This window comes from Leptodactylus fuscus, chromosome 4 (assembly GCF_031893055.1).
Source record: "Leptodactylus fuscus isolate aLepFus1 chromosome 4, aLepFus1.hap2, whole genome shotgun sequence".
Lineage (NCBI taxonomy): Eukaryota > Metazoa > Chordata > Amphibia > Anura > Leptodactylidae > Leptodactylus > Leptodactylus fuscus.
The window spans coordinates 35,580,765-35,604,966 of record NC_134268.1 but is presented as its reverse complement, the minus strand read 5'-3'; the positions used below and the strand labels follow the sequence as shown (position 1 = coordinate 35,604,966).

The 24,202-nt window shown below is 41.2% G+C and overlaps 1 protein-coding gene across 1 annotated transcript in view; it reads left to right on the top strand.

Annotated features, from left to right (window-relative positions):
- VPS13B (vacuolar protein sorting 13 homolog B) overlaps window positions 1-24,202 on the top strand; it is a 705,368-nt gene that overhangs the window by 470,272 nt on the left and 210,894 nt on the right. The window contains exons 31-33 of the mRNA XM_075270303.1: window positions 10,612-10,815; window positions 19,964-20,087; window positions 21,729-21,872. Coding sequence (XP_075126404.1) covers window positions 10,612-10,815; window positions 19,964-20,087; window positions 21,729-21,872 — 472 coding nt within the window. The remainder of the gene's footprint in view (window positions 1-10,611; window positions 10,816-19,963; window positions 20,088-21,728; window positions 21,873-24,202) is intronic.

Below are 24,202 nucleotides of genomic sequence, written 5' to 3'. Positions count from 1 at the left end.
ACCCAGCAATTATCAAAGAAAACTTGGACAGACATGATTCTGTAAAAGTTAGAGACAAACTTTTGTTTCTGAATCTTTCATACATTTACTGAACTTGCATTGAAAACGGTTGTAAAAACGAAAACTGTTCCCCAGCAAAATAGCATTGATTTAATAACTTTACTTGGAATACTTCCAGCCTTGTAATTTAGTTTTCTTTTTTTATCTTACACGATGTTCAGTAGTGTAAAGTATCTGAATTTATAAAGAATACAATTGTCTTCTGTAATGCTGCTCTCTCCCCCTCTACATAGCAGAAGTCACAGCACAATATGGAGCAGCAGTCACTGGATAAAAGGGGTTGTCCAGGCTTAAGATGACCACAGGATAGGCCATAAATAACTGATCCTTTGGGGGCTCCTAGACCAATCATCTATATGGAGCCATGCCATGACGGCAGCTCAACTCCCATTGACTTCCCACAGCAGGGATGGCACATGGCTGCTATACAGGAGATGGAGCTTTCTGCTTCTTGCCCTGTATTGTATATGGGACGGTGCCGGAAGTGGCTCCGTACAGATGGTCAGTCCGATAACTGACCCTTGGCTAACCCACTGATCAGGTATTTCTGGCCTATCCTGAGGATAGGCCATAAATAGCTTACGCCCAGATGACCCATTTAATGTTATGGAGTCTGAAATTATCTAATTCTCATAGCCAGTGGTGGATTGAGGTCCCTTGGGCCCTCCAGATAAAATGACTATGGAAGCCTACCCTGCAACAACTCTTGTTAATAGACCATTGTACCTTCCAAATTTGGGTGTCTTCTTCTGGACCACTACTTTGTTAGAGCCTGGTCCCATCAGAGGTTTTTGGGGTACTGTGGTTGGCCAGTCCTACTCTGTTCATATCCATACTGTACACAATTTGTCAGTATTATAGAGCCACCTGCATGCTCAGCAGGAGACTGTTCTTTGGACTGACAATTTTATACCAAAAATATTTAAGATGTCTGAGAATCTTGGTGAAGTGTTGACAACTTATTGCGTTCTAACGTGAGGTGGTAGAGTTGAATCGTAATGTCGTAATCTAAATGCCATTATTACAAAAAAAAATTGTCTGTACCCAGTACTCCATTTGTAAAGCTGGCCATACATGTTAGATGTATACTATTCAAGTCCACCAGTTTTATTGGGATTAAATGACCATCCACAGTGTATGGGGCCTCCCATTTCTACCCCAACAGTGCAGGTGTTCAGAAAGTGAAGGATCTGGCAGTGGGATTTCAACATAACTGATCCTTTTGTTCTCTGTTCCTGCTTGTGTCTGTCACTTTCTCTACTCCCTGTTTACAGCCGATACAACTGTGCGTGTCTAAGGGATGGGGGTTCATCTGCTAAAACAATGAACACACACGGAACACATACACCATCATTTTTTTCCATGCAGGACTTTTCGGTGGAATCTCCGACGCAGATCTGAACATTCTTACATTTTTTATATTCTAGGTGTCAGGGTTAGAGTTGTGCCTTATATTTTATTGGTTTAGGTTTATACAATGTAGCTCAACGAAGTATACATTTGTATTATTCTAGGTAACATGACAATGGGGATTCTCATGTTTTACCTCCCACCCGATCTTTCCGTTCTTCTTTATTATTTGCTGTTTCGTACAGACGATTGTACAGAGGGAAATAAACATCTTTACATGCTTGTAATTATATGGTGTCATAATATTGCACAGGGTTTGGATGACACGTTTAAGACCTGACATTTGCGTTGCCAAGGCAAATGGCTAGTTTTAAGTTTCATCTTGGTTTCCTGCCTCTGTTTTTAAGACATCCAAGGATTAGTAGTGTTCTGTGCTCTTCCCTCCCAGGAGGCAGAAGCTGAGCCTAATATTGCTCTTATACCGGCACCTGTGGCCTGCAAGATTAAAGGCATCCCTATGAGGGACTATACTATGCTCTCATCAGCTTTGGGAGGGGGGGGGGGGGCAAGTTCATCTATTATCTTGGAAAGACACATTTTTAAATAATAGCTACAAAACCCTGAGAAAACCAGAACCTTCGAGAAGCTAAGGACAAATGCCAAAAAGATCAAGCTATTATGCTTTTCTGTGCTTAAGTTTTTCCATTTGTACAGGAATCCAAAATATTACTATGTTGTTTGCTATGTTGGATCGATGTTTTAGGGACCATTCTTGGGCAAGAGAACCAGAGTTGTGTCGTTCTGAATTGTAAATTAGCACTGCGTTAAAATTTTTTTCTTTCAAGCATAATATATATTATAAAAATATAAAAAATGTATGGGATATTGAATTTATATTGGATGAGGATCTTCTTGGTGGGTCTCTTTTCAACATATATATTAATATATATGTATTTAGTATGTGAAGGTACTAAAAATCCATCCCATGAAATGTGATCTAGTTATACACAGTCCAGTGACATTAATGTGACCACCTGTAACTATCCAGAATAACCACCTTTGGCAGAGCGGACCGCTGCGAGACGTGCAGGAAGAGAGGGGATGTTGTGATGATGTCACTGGGATGTTGAGCCATGCCGACTCCAGTGCCGTGGCCAGCTGCACTAGGTTACGCGGTTAAGCCTCCATGGAGTGAAAAACCTGATGGAGGTGTTCCTATACATTCTTGATTGCGTTCAAATCCAGGGAATTTGCTGGCCAAGGGAGTACGGTAAACTCATCCTGGTGCTCCTCAAACCATGCACGTACACTGTGAGCTTTATGACACGTCGCATTGTCCTGCTGGTAGATGCCATCATCCTGAGGAAAAACCGTTCGCATGTAGGGGTGAACATGGTCCGCAAGGATAGATGCATATTTGTGCTGATCCATCGTGCCTTCCACAATGATGAGTGCACCCAGATGGCTGATGACACGTGCCTTCTGCCATTGGTTATTTAACATTGACATCAAAAGTAGGTGGTGGTCACATTAATATGACTGGACTGTGTAGTATTGGCCTTCTTGAAAACATATGCCTTCTGGGGAGGATTCACCGCATGATAAGGAAGCCGTACTACATGTATTTTTGTCTTGTTTTTATTTAGTTTTTTTGGCCTCTTTGGTAAACTATCGATTCTAATCTATAAAATGCACATCATACAACCAGGGCCGTAAATAGAAATCATGAGGCCCCATAACAAAAATCACAATTGGACCCCCCTTCCAAAAAAAAAAAAAAGTTGAAGAAAAACGGTTGTAGAAATAATGGTGGGATTTTTTTGTCTGGCCTAGATAGAGGTAGATCCTTGGCACACCATCCTTTTTTTATGCCAAAGGCGCGTCTTTCTCTTTTTTTGGGCCCCACTTGCACTTTTTATGAAACTGGGCAATGTTAGGCAGGAATCAAAGCGGTCCCCAGATTTACTATAACTCGAACCAGAGAACTTTGCCGATTCCTGACTGGCATACATTTCAGTTGCGGCGACCAGGACATTGTGGTAGACCAGAATTCTTCAGAGGCCTGGTCCTCTTAATAGTCCTGGTACAACTACTGCTAGTGGAGAATGACTTAAGATTGGTGTACAAGATGTCAGTCTTACTATATTCCCCCCAGTGTATTTTTGATATTTTTAAGTAAATGTTCTTAAAGAAGGAAAAAAAGAAAAACCGCTCGACACCAATGACAACAATGGTGTACTTACCTCTGCCTGCAGCGGCCTCTCTCCAGCTGGCAGCAAGCCTTACAGTGACATTTTTCTCCACCACCTCCCTTATTTGACTATATACTGACCTACGGCTGCTTTTGTCATTAAAGGGTTAACGATCTCCTGACAGGGTAGGAAGACATGTCTGACAATCTCAGTGAACAGAGCAGGGAGGAAAGATTTATGACACTTGGACTACCAGACATCAAAAGAGCTTGTGGTGTTGTGAGGAGCACCTGCAGGCCCCCTCCTTCCACGGGCCCGTGAGTCCTATGACGAATGTGCAATGATTGGGAAGGGACTTTCCTAGGACTGTCAGTTCTCAGTCATTGCCCTGCTTTTTGTCCCGTGTGGATGAGGCTTTGCATTCTTTGCTTGTTTTATAGCTGTCTTTTGTTCCGTGTACAATTGGACCGTTCCCTTCTATAAAGTACAAGTTCAGCTTATCTGCTTAATAGTTCTGTCTGTTTCTGGGTGACAACCAATATGAATGACATTATCACTTTCACAGGGGTTGACTTATTTATCCCATACTGATGAGTTCTGCAGAAATATGGGCGCGTATACGGTTTGTCACTGCATAACTATTCAGATTTGCTGTGCTGGAGCCTGGGAATGCTGGGTGACAACTCCTATTGGCATTTGCCGAAAACTGATATATTTAACTGGTTTGGAGAAATAGTTTGTGCGGAGCTAGCAGGCCTGTCTGCCAGTAACCTTCTTTTTTATTTTTGAGTATGTTAAAGGGGTTCTAAAGGGTTCTATTGTGGGTGAACCATGGGATTTGGGCTGATTCTGACCTGGGTCATGTGATGTAATCAGCACCTAGCACCTTAGCCGCCCTCCACTGCCGTGCATACTGGTAGTTACCTGTATTATTTGGGCTGCTTTACTATTATAATAATGTATTTAGTGTAAAAAATATGCAAATCTATTCTCCAGGATGTAATAAGGAGAACAGTGCACTCTGTATAATGTATTTAGTCAGTTCCTATGATACAGGCCACTAGCAGTGAACACAGGAAAGGATAGGCAAGAGTGAAGCCACAAGGTACCTGGTGGGATGCTGGTTCTGATCATGAGACCTGGAGTTGGAACCTGAATGGAAGCCTGTGGTTCATCTGCAATAAATTCAGCAAATATCGAGAACCCACCCCTTTAAAGAGGCCTTTTCATCATCTTCAATTCTTTGCATCCTGTGGTAGGTGCCACTTCACTGATTTGTGCACAGATGGAACTTTTTCTGTAACCCCAACCGTTTTTGAGCAATAAGTGCAATTAGTTTCATTACCCAATATGCAAGGCCAGCTTTAGACAAAATTTGCCCCTGGGCAAAATTAAATGCAAGTTCTCAAATGCTGATATACCAACAACGCCGTCATATTTCCAGTGGCAGACCCTTTAATAACACCTCAGTTTTGCCCCCAAAACAGTAACAACCACCCCCTTATGCCCACACACAATTCACATAACCACCTTTGTACCGCCTGATAGATTTTTCACCCCCTTATTAGTTATTATAGCACCTCCTTATAAACAATAGTCCCTGCTTATAAACAGTACCCCATATCAGTAATAGTTCCCCCTAATCAGTAATTTTCCCCTCATAAATAATAGTTCACCTTATCGATATTAGCGCTCTAATAAATAATAGCCCTCTAAACAATAATACTCCCTTATAATTAATAGCCCTCTTATAAATAATAGTTCCCTCTTCTTGATTATGTTATGCATCGTGAGCAAAGGAACATAAAGGTATTTGGAGGTGGACTTGGAACCTTGAGATTGTTGATACTTTTTGGCTCTTATATGGGTCTCTTCTCCTCTTTCTGTTCTCCATGCTTAGTGTGGCACATACAATGCAAAGTCTGAGTCATTTTCTTTCCTTTTTATCTGGTTCTAAGTGTTATTTTTATATTGCCCACACCTGTTACTTGCCACAAGTGAGTTTAAACTTCCATCACATGCTTGAAACAAAATTATTTAACCACAGTTTTAAAAAGTTTCCAATAATTTTGTCTGCCCCATTTTTGGAGTTTTGTTTGAAATGATGTCCAATTTTTTTTTTTAAAAAAATGTTTTCTTTTGTTCCTTTTTTTAATGTTGTTCCAATACACACAAAGTAAATAAACATCTGTATAACAAACCATGTGTAATTGCAATAATTTTCTCAGAAAATTCAGGGGTGACAACACTTATAGCCATGACTGGATGAAATATAATAGTGATAAGCCTTCACTTACTTTAGTGGGAAAACAAAGTTAAACGTTTGCAATTGAGGATTTTTTTTTCAAAAACTATCTTAGTTGCTCCTCTTAGGTATTCCTCACTTTGACAGTCTGTAAATAATATGGCGGGGCTGGGCGAGTTGTGTCTCTCTGACACCGACATTACTTGCCCGATAAGGTTTTTTTTTTTTATAATTTTAAAAAATGTTGTACGGTTCAAATTTACTCAGATTTTTCTTTCTTTTTTTTGTTTACATCTGTATTTGTTTTAGACTTTGTATATAAAATTTAAATATATTTTAAAAAAAGGAATGTAAAAAAATGTTAAAATTCATTTTGAGCCTGTGAAGTGACTGATGTTGGTCTGTTCTTGTTATCATGTTACTTTCAGAAGCTTTCCCCTACATTACAGGGTGGTCCGACTTCTCAAAGGTGAAGAGACAGGTTTACTAGAGTTGCTTGCTTTCCTGCCATTGTCCTGGAGATTTCCATGATTTATATGTCTCAGCTTTTGTTATAAATAGGAGGAATTAAGTCTATTTTCAGGCTTTGGATCTATGTCAGTCTCAAGGAGAGATGTTAAGCAATCCATTTTGCAATAGTCGAAAACTTAAGCCAACAAAGGAACACCGAAAAAAAAGATTCCAGTTGTCTAGACCACATCAGTCCACTGTGCATGCAGATTGTTATCCAGGAAAAAATCAGCGTCCAGTTCATGAACCTTCTGTCCGGGGTCTGCTCTGTATGTTTGATCGCTGTGAACGTTCATAAGCGCACATTGTAATTTGGATCCGTATACGAGCCAAGCGAGCGAGTCACCGGATAGTTGATAAAATGCTTTGTTTATTGAATACTTGGCAACAAACTCATGGCTTTGGTTTCTAAAACTTGTACATCTGTATTCTTCTTATTATAAGTAAATCGAGATACTTACTGAATAATTGATACCAAGATAATACCTATTAAGGCAATGATCTTTTCCTGGAATATTATCACTGTATTATGTGTCGTAAAACTACATAGTTACTCCAAGTGGCCCCATTGAAGTATTCTAAAAGTCTGACAACATGGTCATGACGACGTTTTGTTGAGAACTGGAAAAAATGGAACAGATAGCACATGGACAGTGTTTACGTGCCGACCGATGGCCCCCACACACAGACCCATAAAAATCATAGTCATTTGCTATAGAGGTGAATAAGTCCATGAGCTGTCCATCACCCACCAAGTCCCAAGTAAAAGGAATACACTGTCTACCAATAAGTATTTGGACACCTGTGGTAGAATAGAAAAACAACATTTATCCATATACAATAGTTGGTAGACCCCAGCAGATGCTTCCTTACGGATGGGATTGAGTGACACAATACTCCCGGATGCCTGGTGACACTCCTGGTGTATGAGCCATCGGTTGGGTGCAGTTTCTCTGGCCAGCACTCGTCGGTCTCTATCTCCCAGTTTCGGGGATCCGCCGACTCGGGGCACATTCTGACAATCACTGTTCACCTTCCACTTGGTAATCACATAGGCCACTGTCAATTATGGGTAATTCAGTTCGCTTGCTATGTCCCTTAATGATCGACCATTTCTGTGGTACCCCACAATTACCCCGTTCTCGAAATCGGACAACTCAGCACTTCGTGGCATCCTGCATGTGACTAACGCCAATGCGATAATGCCAATGCTGTTTCCTATTTAACGGCGGAAGGCGTGACGTCCATCACGACCGCAGATATCTTCATTTGCCTGGGTGTCCAAATACTTATTGGTAGACAGTGTATATCTGACATAAAACTAATGGGACATCTGACTCTGTATTTCAGAAACTAATGTATCAATATCTGGTCTGATGGCGATAGCTGCAATTGTCACCTCCAGCACATATAACGTCTCACAGTGGCAATTCCATTGTCTGTGCTTGGAAAATAACACAACACCGCCATGCGTAATGTCTGGCGTGCATTTACAATTTTGTGTTGAGCCTCTGGTTGGTCACTTCTGCATTACACTATTCAGTAGGTTACAAGGTTTTGTAATATCCCAGGGGTCTTCTGGCATATTAACGACTATCTAGAAATAGACTATTAACTTTTGATTTGTAGAGTCCTATCTTGATCTTGCCTCCTGCAAGCACAAGCTTCTTATTGCTGCACCTTGTCAGTACGGGCCACTCTGCCTGGTACTTCATTTTTTACCATTGACTTGAATAAGATGAGCAGCTCAATGAAGAGGCGCCCCCATGGTCCTAGAGGTCAGACCACCACTGATCAGTCATTCATGGCCTGAGGATAGATAATCTATGTTCATGTTTCAAGGAGTTCCCATATATCAATTATCTTAGAATTTAATAACAAGTAGTAATAAAATAAATCTTATAAATTAGAGACTGGTATAGAAGTCTTTGCTTTTTGGAGAGCCTTCACAGTAGTTCAGACCAAGTCCCTTCTGCTATTTTATATTCAGCAATAATATAGACAATTTGCTCGTTCCTACTACTCAGTCTGTGATCGACTCATTCGTAAGATTTTCTCAGCGTAACACTGTAGAAAAGCTCGCTTGTCTTGGCATAACATGTCAGCGAGCGCTTTTGTGTTGCAGCTAACATTTCCAGATTTAAACCTCAACTTTATATTCGGATCAGCCAAAGCAAATAGGTATGTTAGCGTACGATCTGATGTCACCCGGTGATTTGCAGCATAAATTAATGTACACAAATTCATAAAACCAGCTTGGTTAGAGAAATAAATGACATCATTCAGAACGCCGTCAGAAAAATCATAAAAAGAAGGTTCTGAACATGGGCAGCGGTGTTAGCATGTCAGCTATTACTTACAGCCTCAATACCATAAGTACTTACTTAAGTCTCAGAAGTTTAATCGTAAGCTGAAGAAATTCTTGGAATATCAAAGACAAATAATGTTAACTTCCATTAGACTATGCAGCAGATCCTGTACACTGCTCTGTGTCTGCCCTAGGGGATGTCCGGATTTTCAACTACACTTTATATGGGTGTACGAAGTCTTAAAGGGGCTCTATCAGCAAAATCATGCTGATAGAGCCCCACATATGAGTGAATAGCCTTTAAAAAGGCTATTCAGCCACCGTAAATGTTATATTAAACTACCCCCCCCCCCCCCCCCCGTTTTTTTGAAATAATACCCTAAAAAAGAATGTGCTCTACTTATGCATCGTGCACGATGGGCGGGCATTCAGGGTTCACTGTCTTCTTCATCCACGCCTCCTCTTCTTCTGACGTCCTCCGGTCCTGTCCTCCTCCGGCGCTCGCGAACTGACGTTGCTAAAAAAAAATGGCCTGGGCGCATGCGCAGTAGCATGCGGCTTCTACTACGGCTATTGCGCGTGCGCCCAGGCCATTTTTTTTTTTATCTATGTCAGTTTGCAAGCGCCGGAGGAGGACAGGACCGGAGGACATCGGAGGAAGAGGAGGCGTGGATGAAGAAGACGGCGCACCCTGAATGCCCGCCCAGTGTGCACGATCTGTAAGTAGATCACATTATTTTCTAGGGTTTTATTTTAAAACGGGGGGGGGGGGGGGTAGTTTAATATAACATTTCTTACTCTAACATATTAGGGGGGTTGCCTCTTGAAGACATTGAGACAGATAAACTAAAATCTTCTAACTGTTAGATAGACTAGTACAGTAATGGCGAACCTTTTGAGCTCGGGGTGTGAAAATTTATAAGAAAATCCTAGCTTAACTCGGGTGCCGTTTCACATCTAGAAATATCCAGAATTTTGTGATATTTATAGCTGTTGTAAAAAAAAATAAGTTATATTTTTCAAATACAGTATGTATTTATATTATATTATATGCATTTCTGGCCCATGACATAGTATATGACCCCCTATTTCTGGTCCATGACACAGTATATGACCCCCTATTTCTGGCCCATGACATAGTATATGACCCCCTATTTCTGGTCCATGACACAGTATATGACCCCCTATTTCTGATCCATGACACAGTATATGACCCCCTATTTCTGGTCCATGACATAGTATATGACCCCCTATTTCTGGTCCATGACACAGTATATGACCCCCTATTTCTGGTCCATGACACAATATATGACCCCCTATTTCTGGTCCATGACACGGTATATGACCACCTATTTCTGGTCCATGACATATGACCACCTTTTTTTTTTTTTTTTTTTTTTTTAGCCTACCCCCCCCCCCAACACACATTAGATGAACCCCTTTTCTTAAGCCCCCCACCCAATATATGACCCCTTTCTTATGCCACCCCCACAGTATATGACCCCTTACTTATGCCCCTCCCCCCCCACACACATAATATATAACTTCCTTTTTCTGGCCAGACACACAGTATGTGACCCCCTTTTTTTCCTCCCCACATATACTCATTATTTACTAGGTGACACACGCCTCCTCATAAATCTGGCACAACCAAGCTAAGCACCTGGCCAATGAACCCGTCCCAGCGCACCCTACTTATGCCCGCAACACTTTCAGAAAATGGCAAGGGCATAAGAACGCTAGTGTCTATAAAACTCGTCTGTGAGGTTTGTGACCTTTTTTTAAAAAAATAAAATTATGCATAGTAATAATCTATCTCCCTCCATTGTGTGTACAGTGAGGTCGTATATTGAGAGTTAATAAAAATCTGTACATAAATGTTATATTTCTACAGTGATTTTTTTAATGTAGAACAAAATCTCTAACGCTATAACTCATTATTTTAGGCGTGCCTTAAACTTAGGCATCCTTCGAGATCCTGGATCTGAAGTAGAAGACCGACAATACCAAATTGACTTGCAGTCCATTAACATTGGGACAGCTCAATGGGAACAGCTGAAGCCAGAAAAGGAGAGTAATCATGGAGGGCTACTGGTCGAAGCAGACCGAGGATCTCAGAATCCAGCCCTGGAATGGAATATGGCTAGCAGGTAAGATTAACATAAAGCATACAGTCTACCTAATACTGCATACTGTCTTTTTTCTGCCAGTGACCTTAGACTTGTATCCTCTGTTATCAGAACATCTCACTCCCGTCTTCTAGACTTGTCTCGAGCTGCTCCAGTGCTCTGGGATGCTTTACCCTTGACAATCCAATTAATACCCAACTACAGCAGCTTCAAAACTGCCATAACATTACATCAGTTTAGTCAAGATTATCACATGACCTGATCACATTGTACTACACCTCCGCACACTACACTAACATATCCTATGCTATTCTATCCTTCTTCCTCTTTTCCTCAGGTCCTAACCCCTCCATCTAGAACTTTCTCTGCACTCCATGCACTTGATATCTGTATATTTACAGATACCAGCTGGTGACGGCTCATACAGCTTCAGTTATATGATCTTCTTTATTACTAGATGGCTGGACCATTGTACTGAACAATCCCTCTTACCATCTGTCTCCCTATTTCCTCATAGATTGTAAGCTCTTGCGAGCAGGTCCCTCTCTCCTATTGATTGATATTTTGTAATGTCTCATATTATCTGTTCATGTCCCCTTTTACTTGTAAAGTTCTGTTGAGTATGTTAGTGGCCTATAAATAAATTTATAATTTTCATTATTATACAAAATTTCCAAAATCTAAATTTCCTTGTCACCCTGAACCGTTATGCTGCACCCATGTGCAGTCTTTCCCCTGTAATCTCTATTATTTGTGCGGTACTCTTTTCCCGACCTCATTGTCTAGGACAGATTGCAGAAGCTTCTTTGACATCCATATTGGCTTTCACGGAGCTTATATTTATATGCCCCTTCACCTCTAGTGTGAGCCTCTGCTTGTAGTATATGAAACATGATCTGGTGGTAGGAATGCGTCAAAGGAACCTGGGCATCCACCTTAATAAATCACCTATGATGAAGCAATGATAATAATACATTTTTATTTATGTAGCTGCAACATTTTCTGCAGCACTTCACCAATGATAGGGATCATGTACAGACAGAATGGGACATTACAGGGTAATAAATCAATTCACACAATAGAACTAAGGTCCCTGCTCAAGAGCCTGCAATCTAAGAAGGGGTGGCATCCTACTCCTACTAATATTATAAATGTTTGTGGGTTTGGATGTTTGCGGATCAATCACAGCCAAACGGCTGAACGGATTTTTCGGAAATCTCACACAGGGCTACATATTGGTCAGGAAGGAAACATAGGCTACTCTAAAAGTGAGGGGGAGGTGTTTTTTTTTTGGGGGGGGGGGTTTCTGGAGGTTAGGCAGGGGGTCCGGGGCGGGTGCTTTGGGAGGGGGACGTTAGGGGGGATGGGGGTGGGGGGAGGTAAATAGGTAGTGAGGCCACCCGGGGGGAATTGATATGTGTAGCAACGTTGTTGCGCCCCGCGGCTGGGTACCAGATGCTGTGAGTGGATGGGAGTGGCGGGCTTCGGTGCGGTACGGCGGGGAAACTGGCTTGGCGATGCCGCGCATGCACGGCGAAGGCGGATGGGTGCGCGGGGGAATGTGGGCCTGTGTAAGTGGTGATTGGTGCAGGCAGTGAGGGCGGTGCGGGTAATGCTAGTAAGAGATAAAGGTACTTTTACAGTGAGCCAGATGAGGTAACACAATTCTACACATTATACTGTTTTTTGTGAAGGGTCTGCATCTGGTTTTGGCTCACAAATACTGATGCAAAATACTGAATATGTGTGAAAGTGTTCTAAGGTAGAGAAGAGACTTACTAGTGAATGGTTGTCCTGGAAAACACATTGCATACATTAAAGGGGTTTTCCAGGCTCAATATTAATGACCTATAAGGTTAGGTCCTCAGCAAAATATTGTCAGGGGTCTGACACCCAGGCCTCCAGCCAATGAGCTGATTGAAGAAGTGGCTGTGTCCAGGTGAGCTTCAGCCTCTTCAGTATATACAAAGCACAGTGCCATATACTTGTGCAGACGCTCTGTTTGGTATCGTAGGTCAGCCCATTCACTTGCATGGGACTGGCCTGTGATCAGGCCATGTGACAGAGGAGTGTGAAGTGTTGCAGCCCCTTCAGTAAGCTGATACATAGGGTCTTCAGTGTCAGCTCCCCGCAGATCTTACCAATGATGTCAGTGGGTGCCATATAATAAAACCTATCTCCTGCAACATCCCTGGAATGACTAGCTTTCATCAGCCAGATCTGCGGGGATCAGCTGATGAAGTAACAGTATCCAGTCTATTTACAAGGATAATAGACGATCCTATGGATATAATTGTCTCTAGTCAGGTTTTTTCAGAACACCCCGTACTTTCTGACCATGTTGGTGGTCTGAGAAACCCACATCATATGGTCTTTGCAAATATGGCAGCCAGAAACACAGAGGCTCCGACTGACAAGTGAAATACTTCTGGCATATTATATATTAACAACACATCCTTCTTCAGCCCATGATAGATATTAGGTTGGATCCAGATTCCGTCATTTCAGCTGATCAGTGCCTTCCAAATACAGCCGTATAATATGATTCAGTTGTACTAGTGGATAGTGGCGTGGTTTGTTTGACATGGCGTAGATGTGCCTATTAACACCCATGAGTAATAAGCTCCTGATTATTTGTTTTACTGCTACACGCGTTCCAATCAATATAGGCAGATTATCTCAAGGAACATTAGCATCGAGCCAAAGTTTACATTTCCAATTTTGACTCATGCTTTCTGTATACATAGCAGTGGTATGTTTATTAGAATAGGCCAGCGGACGTGATCAAATAATGTATAACATTCCAGAATTCATTATCTTCCCTATGATGTGAAGTTGTGCGTTCTGTAAGCGCGCAGAATCTATAACTTACACTTTTGTAATAACAAACCACAGGTGGGCCGCCATAATGCCTATGCTGGATTAAACAAAAGGCTTTAAGGAGCTTGCAAGTTGGGTTTTGCACTTATCTTCCACAAACCACCAGATAAATTTGAGAGAAACCTAATACTGCTGTTTGAATGGCACTTAGAAGAAAGAAATCCTGGATCGGTGACAGATAAAATATACTGAACAGGCTTCTGCTTTCAAGTGTTATCTGAGAGGAAGACAGCGTTCGGCACAGAACAAAGTAGCACAGGAGTATGTTTGGCAGAATGACTTGATCATGTGTTGATCTGTGTTTACATGAACATGTAGACTTAAGAAGAAAAGGGCCAAACAAATTGATATTCGGAAGATTTTTGTTGTCCTTCCCTATCACCCCCTCCTCCTGGTTGTAAAGTTATCATATTGAACCCTGTAATTTTATTTAGACTAGAACACTGACTTCTCAGGATACATTGACCAGCTGTTGAGAGAGTTTACGTCTCAAGTATGTCTTCACGATACCCTCCAGATTCCAGTTTTAGGCCGCATTTTGATGAACATATGGTGCTATAACTTGAGTTTAGCAGAGCCTTGGGATCCTGGTTTCACAGACCACCCCTCAACCAGCCTCCTATGGCTGTCCAGACTATGCGTTTGTCCTTAAGATGGCTGTAAACAGTGGCCAAATATGTGATCATGCCTTCTCACTTTGTATATCGTTTCTTACGTCTTAGACCTGTGCACTATGTTCTGGGAATAATATCAATCCTTAAGGAGAGAGCACCTTCACAGGCATATGGAGTCTTACAAAGCCATTTTCGCTCCACTGGGGGATTATGGGAAAAATATGCAAATCTGTTTCCAAGCTGTAAATAGGAAAACAGTGCCTCTGTTTGCTGCCCTCTAGGGGTCGCCCTCTTAAGCATCATGCATGACTTTTTCAAACAAGCCCATTGCTATGATGCAAGGATTTGCCAAGCCAATAAATCTATTCCAAAAGGAACAGAATCCCAGCTGAGGACAGCGCTGTTTCGATCTGGTTGGATCTCTTCAGCACAGCATAGGGAAACCTGGTTTGGCAAAGATGAGAGACTTCTAGACCAGGTTCTGGGAGTAATATCACTCCTTAAGGAGAGAGCACCTTAACAAGGCATATGGAGCCTTACAAAGCCATTTTCGCTCCACTGGGGGATTATGGGAGAAATATGCAAATCTGTTTTCCAAGATGTAAATAGGAAAACAGTGCCTATGTCTGCTACCCTCTATGCACTATGCCTGTGCATATACCTGTACACTATGTTTCAATAGAAGATGCATGATGACTTGTTTAGTCAGATGCTACTTTATCTACAGCCAACATGGACAGGACTTCCTTCCAGGTTGGTTGAGGGTTGGCATGACTTCAGGAAGAAGAGGTATAAATAATACAGTAGTAAATACCTTGACACAAATTGGTCACAGATTGTTATGAAGATGGGTACACCTCCTCGTAAATGAGGCCCACCCTCTGCTGGTGCAGGACATATGAAGTGTTGTATATGCCAGTCTTCATAAATTCCCCAGCATCCCTAATTGTTTCCGTTTCCAGGTGCAAGCATGTATTTACATGGTCGTAACTATGTAATAATCACAGCCATTAAGCCCTCGGTGTAGCCCTAACCTAAAAATGGAATTTTTTGACCTATGAGAGGTGGTACAAAGAAGCAGCTTCCTTTCCATGTTGAAGTTTTTTTGCAGTCAATCTGTATACTCTGTCTTAGTTCAGAAGGGCTTCCATGCTTTAGGACAGTCTTTGCCGGACACTTTTCACTGTGAAAAGTTGTACAGACGATACATGCTTAGAAAACAATAAGCAATGCAGATGGGTCTTCCGTCTTTTTGGAGGAGATATTCTGGTGTGGTTTAATCCCCGATCATGTCACTAGGTTTCTTGCAACCCACAACTTAATCTATAGGGAACTACCCTCCAATAGGGTGGCACTAGAGCAAGTTTCCCATGAAGAACTTGTTTGCATATTGCGTTCACTTTCCCTTGTAACTTTATCAAACTTTTTCATTATCCACTAGAGCATAAAAATATTTCGCAAATTGCGCTCCTCTTTCTTCCTAGAAGCCATAAATTGTTCATAAATATTTTGGAAGACTATTTAGTAAAGTCCGACATGGAACGCTCATAATTATGGGATTCGTGATAGTTAGATTGTGAAAAGTCTATAAATGTATCAGCCCCTATCACCCGGCACTAAATCTTCAGCCTTCAGTCCCATATGTGCAGTTGATGGGGATTCAGAGTTCATCAGGCAATAACTCATCTCTCCTCCTTGTTCTCTATGAAGAGCGACCAGACAGCAATCTCTTCCTCTGACATGAACAAGAACAGTGACTAGCATGAAGCGCTCCTGTCCTGCCAACTCCAGTTGTTTCAAAGAAATTGCTGTTGGCCTGAATTACACAGCGAGTATCCGAAAATACATCCGACAGATGGGCTCCGTCAGTGCAGAACAGTAACGCACTCTTGTAATTGGCCATGTCGTACTGTAGATCCCTATAAAGGAACAAGGAACGACAGCTCCCTGTTCGGTTTTCTCCACACCCTTTTTATTCCATCTTTGTCCAAAGTAGCCCCGAAAACAGCTGCAACTATGGTATTACGCCGTTTGGGGTCGAAGCTGTTGAATTGTTTCCAGTCCCTCATTTTTAATACTTTTCTCCATCTGAAATGAGAGAAATGCAGATGTATAATATGCCTTGAGTTATGTTCATTCTCAATAACTTGTGGGTGATAAGGCTGCGCCGTACCCGGCTGCCAGCTCTGCTCTCTCTCATTGGTTGCACATGTGTGCCGCTCATGTTAGAACTATTTAACCTCATAGGAACTTGCTCAGAAAAAAAGGATCATATAAGAATTCTGAAGCATAATTTCTCATAACTCTGTCTTAGATTGTTCCTTTGTCTCTCCTACTAGAATAAATTGGTTTGTGGGTGTAAAGGCTACATTCACATCTGTGCCAGGGTCTCCGCTGGAGATTCCATCATAGAACCGCTGGAGGAAAAAGTCCTGCACCCATTCATTTCACTAAGTAGACCCTATTATACTCAATGTGGTTTTCATAGGTATCACTATGTGTAATTGCTGATTTAGCGGTCCAACTCTTCATTGATCATAGAGCCAGCGCTAGTGTGAACCAGTTGGTTGTTTGTCCCTCACAGTCTGACAGTACCATTGTAATGGTAACATCCAGTGGTTAATGTATTCTTAGATTTCTAAGAGGAATAATAGAGCTCTAAAGATGCTCTAGAATTGTCATTCCACAAGTATTTACTAAAATAGACATGAGTGGGGAGTCAATCACAAGGCTGTGGACTTGGTAGGCCAATTCCTCCTCATAGTCTTTCAGCAGTCCGACTCTTCTTCCTTTATAAAGGACTAACAGTCATGGTCAGACAGATCCTCCAATTCAATACACTAGTGATGAAATTCCTATAGAATTAAATTTGGAACAAATGGCGTATTTAATTATTCAATATTAATCATTTATATATTAAAAATAACCGTTTATTTTAACATTTAGGTCCTTTTTTTATATTTTTTTTTCTTGCACCTTTAAATAAACCCTTTGTTTCTATTAATATTATTATTATGGCATTTTTCAAAAGTTGGAGTTTCATCTATGTATAGTCTGCAGTGAATGTGTCAACCATATGACATGCTCCACCTGGTGTTAGCCACATCAAAGGCAATGCATGAGTTTGGATGTTTGTTTCTCGATCACGCAAAAATGGCGGAAAGGATTTGGATGAAATTTGGCACATACATAGATAGTTTGTAACCACGATTAACACACAGGCTATTTTTATCCAGATAAATGACATGGCCTCACAACTGTTATGAATTTATGTTCATATACTATATTACACTGCTCTTGGCAGCAGCATTAATTTAATTGCAGGTTGCTGATAAATTAATTTAAGTTAATTGCAGGTTGCTGATAAAAGCCATATCTGTTATCTCTCTATGTAAACACACAGCTAACCCTCAGTCCATTGTGTACAAGCTTTTGCATATTATCTGATCTGCTCCAGGCAGTGTGCTGATAGACTGGATGGGAAAACACCTTTAATCCAAATTGGCAGGCTGCCAGTTTTAAACATGCCTGGGAAAAGAAAATCTAATTTGTTGCAAAATTCTAAAACAACAAGAGCTATGAAGGAAGCCAGAAGTCAACAGAGTTCTCCTGAATCAGAACTTAGGGGGATCATCGACGCCCACAACACATTCATTATATGGCGCCCCAGTGAGCTGCTGAGATGCCAGAACAATCACAGGAACAGTGCGAGGAACAAGTTCAGCGTCAGGTCAGCTTGAGAGCTGCCAGAGCAGGTGGATCATCGTTGCCAAAAACACGCTCATTATATGGCGTTGCAGCGAGCTGCTGAGATGCTGGAACAATCACAGGCACGGCATGAGGAACAAGTTTCGCAGCAGTACAGCTTGAGAGCTGCCAAAACGCCGGAGCAGGCGACCATCGACGGCAGCAATTTGCTGAATATAGGTGGATCATCCATGCCAACAACAGGCTGACAAAGTCGCAGGCAAAGGCTAGTAAGATATAATAATGAAAATGGAATTATACCTCAAGTCATTATTACATGTATTCTGCAAAGAGACAATTATTTGTTGAATATATTAATACTACGTGTTTTATAAGGGGTTTTCATTCCATCTCAGATTTGGGGGGGGGGGGGGATATGTTTGGCTGCACCTGCTTTCCTTGTAACGTTCTTGTGTAATTCTCCTTCCAGTGAGGTTTTCATTTAGTAGAATATCATGTAAGAAGTTCGTATAATTTATGATACAGATGGAATTCTTTCCCTGTAATATTAATAACTTTGTCTCTTTTATCTTCTTTTGGCTTGGAATGTTTTTCTCATGAAAATCTTTGTCTCCATTTCCACTTGGATTTCCATCCTACAAGCATTGTCTGCAGAGACTTGGCATTGCACGCAAGACCCCTCTTCACTTACTTAGAAGCTTTGGGAAAACATGTTCAGATACATATAAAATCACACAGCTTTGTACTGAGGCCAGATCAGCACTGCCCTTCTGTCATGTATTTCTTTTTATTATTACTATGTATTTTTTATGTTTTATATCCTTTTTGAGAAAATTCGTACATGTCGTTTAAGCATACCTCCAATTGTAAAACACCTCTTTGTAAATTAATAGTATAAGTGAATCTAAGAAACTTGGCAATATATCTATTTTAACTTATTGTGCTGAGTTTTTTTTTTTTTTTACTTATTAATCTATAGAGATAGGAGGAGTAGGCTCTAGCTATCTGTGAATGGAGGAACCCTTCTAAAACGGCTGTGTTTCAAGTTATGAGTCCACCAGTGCACAGAATAAGGCAATACATTAATTTGGAACCTCCTCCTCCCCCTCTCCTCTCCATAGAGTTTTGTATGTGAGCTGGATTTGGAGAGGACTCTATGTAAACAAATAGTGTGAATGAAGATAAAGAGGAGGAGAGCAGCTTAATAATGGTCGAAAGAAACAGATTTTCATAACAATTTGATATATAAGATATTTTTGTAATAAGATATGTTACAAATTTACTTATATTCACATGTGCTATTCATTTATGAAAAGTGATTTTATAATTGGTGGTATGCTTTAACACGCATAACAGAGTTTGTCTTATTATACTACCTTGTCCATCTGCCCGAATAGGGCCCATTCACACATTCAGGTTGTGGCACGGATTGCAGTGTGAATTCTGCTAAAATTCATATTGTGTCTATATTGTGTCATATTGTGTTGTTCATAGTATGGTTAAAAATACACTAAATAACCGGTGGATTAGTCTCATTGAATAGGATTAATCCTCGTACAGAACCACTGGCAGAACAGTAAAAACATGTCTATGGCAAGTACCCATAGTGAAAACATACCCTTAAGGTATACAGAAGTAATAAAGTATGGTTGCCCCCTGCTAAGACCCCCCTCTATTAGCCCAGCTGAAATTTATTTTACAGATGTCATGCAATGCCACATTTCACCAGTAGTGGCCACTGTAGGAAAAATGTTTAGTTTCTCACAGTCTCATGCCAGCATCAGATCAGGGGAATCGGGACATTAACATTGTGCACCAATGCTGAAGCCTAGGAATAGGCCATCAAAGTCAAAACCTTAAATACAGACAGAACCCACTGGTAAAGAGTGGAGGGCATACAAAATAATATGTATAACGTTTACCGATTATTATTGAATTCTGTGTAATAAGGAACCTTCATCTTTTAGTATCAGAAGACATCAGGAACGGCGAGCGATACTGAGCCCAATTCTCACAGACTTCACCGTGCGAGTTACAGCTGCACCAGCAATAATCTTTAGTAAAGTGTCCCATGACAGTCTGCATACTGAGGTGAGAGCACAAAACTTCTGAATATACTACAGAATTAGATATGGAGGGAATTTTTATCACTCTTAAGAAATCCCTAAGCTCTTCCAAGGAAAATTCACTTGAAACCATATTTCGGCCTAATACGTTTTCCAGAACCGACTTCAAAAGAAAACGAAAACATTCAGGAGGAGGAAAACTAATCTCTATGACAGATATCTGCATTATAGATAATATGAGTGTTTGGGCTTTTATTTCTTCTATTACATGACAAAGTTATTTTTACGCAGAGAATGTATGCTGTCCCACCGCTTTGTGTTCCCATTCTGTAGTAGTATTAGTAACCGTTATGGACTTCATTAGCTTAAAGGGATTGTCCAGAACTGAACTATTGATGACCTGCCCATAGGATAGGCTCTTTGGGGGGGTCTACCACCACTAAAAAGGTTTGAAGAGACCAATAGTTCAATTTGGAAAGTAACAAAATAAAGTAAATTTCCAATAGTCTTTATTAATGAAGATTTGAATGTCACCAAAACAAACAACAGACAACAAACAAACTCTGTGTAGTCTGATCCGGCAGATATATTCTATTCTTTGAATCCTTTACATCTTCTTAGTTTATCTTTGGTAGATTAGCACAAAGTAGGGTATAGACCGAGGTAGGTATGCTGGATCAGACTACGCAGGGTTTGTTTGTTGTCTGTTACCATGCATGCGCACAGATCTACGGGGTGGGCCATAAGTATGGATACACCCAGATACAATGGAAGTGGTTGCTGATATCACCTTACCATTTGTGGCGTATTAGTACATGGGAGGGGGAAACATTTGAGGCCGGGTGACGTCCATGGTGGCCATCTGCAAAGTTGACTAGAGATGAGCGAGTACTGTTCAGATCAGCCGATCCGAACAGCACGCTCCATAGAAATGAATGGAAGCACCTGGTACTTCCGCTTTGATGGCGGCCGGCCGCTTAACCCCCCGTGTGCCGGCTACGTCCATTCATTTCTATGCGAGCGTGCTGTTCGGATCGACTGATCTCTAAAGTTGACATTTTGGATTCAACTTCATCAATGGAAAATTACACTGTGTATCTGCAATTGCTACATGATGTGTTACCCTCTCAGTGCACTGAAGCCGAGCGTCACCCGGCCTCAAATGTTTCCCCCCTCCCATGTACTAATATGCCACTAACGGTAAGGTGATATCAGCAACCACTTCCATTTTATCTGGGTGTATCCATACTTATGGCCACCCTGTACATATAGTATCAACTTGTAGACACAAGGAGGTAGCACATAGAGTGACTTTTTGGTTATACGCTTTCCTGAGCCCCAGTGGGCTCTAGGCCCCGGCTCATTACATGCCACTGCCTTTGCCTTGCACATGTTATGTTAACCTTGCAGTTGCACCCGGTGTTTGTAGAGGTTCTCCTACGTAAGCGGATTGCAGCATTTTTGACATGTCTGACTTGGTCAGCAGCGGAACGTACATATTGATTACAAATGAAAATAATCTGTGTTAGAAGGATTTGGCACCCGCGTGTAGGTATTTCAGGTGCATTTGATTTAAGATACGTTAGACACGGAGATTTCTGAGGTTTCTTTGGTCCCCTGAGCGCAAGTAAACACAAATGACATGAGATCTACCTTTTCACCTCAGGATATTTTAGTGTGTGGCCATTCCTTGGAAGTGAATATTACCACAAGCTTGGACTTCTTCCTAAGTGTGGCTCAAGTACAAATCCTGCAACAGCTGCTACAGGCGAACATGGTCGGATTTGAACAAACAAATATGGATGCTGAGGTAAGGCATGGCACGCTTAACCCCTGGCTTTCCATTCAGACCGATGCAGATGTATTTTTATCAGATGCATTTTTTCAGGGCTGTAAATGGAATAAAGATTGTGATATTTTTATTTTTTTTTTTGCACCTGAGGTGTGGATTATCTCCAGCCATAAAGCACTTTACATCAGTGTCACAGAACCATTAAATCATTTACACATTTACCAGATATTGTGTGAATTACAGTGTTGTCTCCATTGGCTCCCATGTAAACCATCTGTATGCGGTGTATTTAAAGGGGTTTTCCGGGATAAAATTATTCATGACATCTCCTACGGATAAATCATCAATATGACACTCAGCAACTAATACACAGAAAATGGAGCAGGTAGCGGACAGCTGTGATCTCTATGTAGTGGCCAAATCAGGTTACTGCCAATTAGTGTATCATCACTGGAATGGAAGCCAAGCTGATGTAGCCTTGTAATACATTAGCAAATTGTCTTTATTAAAAAACATAGCATTTTTTAGTATTTATATCTGCTATGAGGATTTAAGTGTCACCAGGGTAACAGACAACAAACAAACTCTGCGTTGTACGCTTTTCTTTGAGTCCTTTACGTCTTCTTAGTTCCCTTTGGTATATTAGCAAGAAGTAGGGTATGAATAGGAGTATGTCTTCCAGATCAGATTACACAAGGCTTGTCTGTTGTCTGTTACCATAAATACGCACAGATCTTCATACAGAACAGTACCTTGTTTGGCCACTACACAGAGAACAGCGCTGTCCACTTCCTGCTCCATTTTCTGCTGCTGAGAACAATTGTCTGGTGTCAGACTCCCACTGATGTGATCATTTTTAGCTATCCTTAGCATAGGTCATCAATATTTTTAGCATGGAAACCCCCTTTAAGTGTATTTGATCTACCCTGACCATCCGCTATAGCTTCTGTATCCACTGTATGCATGGTAAATGCTTCAGACCTGCAGGTTGACTCCTTATCCTTGACAGGTCTTTACATATGTTGAGCTCTTGTGCCTTCAATATACCCGTCACAGTCAGTTCTTTCGTGCCAGTCATGGGCTCCACATTATGTGAATGTTAAGGGTTAATCACGGGTTTCATTGGGGGGGTCTCTGTCACATGCAATAGGCTCTTGGCTGTGTCTTCAGTGCCTAGACATTAAATGGAGTGGCAGGATACTTGCTCAGATACCGCTCCTTTAAACCTCTCCAAGCGGAGGGTATATGACCCATGTCCACTGTCCACTCAACCCCAAGATATCGGTTTCATGGGATATGTCAAACAAAAAGGTAAGGAAGGACAATGTAACAATTGTCTAATATTGTACGTGAAAATGTGTAATGTGCCCGGTGTAATGGAACAGAAGTAATTGTGGCTTGTTGGTACTTGGGGGTTGCTCAGACCTTACATGCAGGTGCTTAGTTCTGGGTTTTACTACTGTAATATTTATACAGTTGCATAAATCTGCCTGGAATATTATTCTAACTGCGCTCTGTGTCCTTAGAGAACATATATGGCTTTCTTTCCATCCTTGTGGTTTTACAGGCAGACTGTTCAATGCTTTGTGTGTTACTGTGTCCCCTATTTGTATGCGAATCTCCTACATTAAATGTTCATGTCCTATAAAAAAAAAAAAACCTCATTGTTATAGCTTATTTCTGCAGCTTCCTTTGTTTTTCCCAGTTTCATAGCACTAACTAAAATAAATCACATGTGAGTCACAAACCATCCTGCTCCAGAACACTGAGCTTGTACATACTTATAAGGTAGGGTAAGTCTGGGGGTACCTGCAAGAAACTTGTCACTGTACAGTAGTCACCCCAGAAACATAAGAGCTGAAGATTCAGTGAGCGTGGGTATCTAAGGTAGTGTTAAGGTATAGATTTTTATGTTTTTTTGGTTTTTTTTAATGATCATAATCTGTCCTGAAACGTTTCAAATGGTAAAAAGCAACACAAAGTTGTAACTTCTGACGTTTCCTTCTTTCTTTTAACCAGCTTTAAAGGGATTCTATCATTAAAATCACATTTTTTTCTCGGTCACACGTAGGAATAGCCTTGAGAAAGGCTATTCTTCTCGTACCTTTAGATGTCTTCTCTGCGCCGCCATTCGGTAGAAATCCCAGTTTTCGTCTGAACGCAAATGAGTTCTCTCTCAGCACTGGGTGCGGTCCCCAGCGCTCAAACAGCACTGGAAGCGTCCTCAATGCTGCAAGAGAACTCTGCAGCGCCGCCTCTATCTTCTTCAGGAACAGTCTCTCCCTACATCTTCTTTCGGCGCTGGCTTCAGATTTTTAGGCATGTGCAGTCGGCTTTGGCGTCAGGCC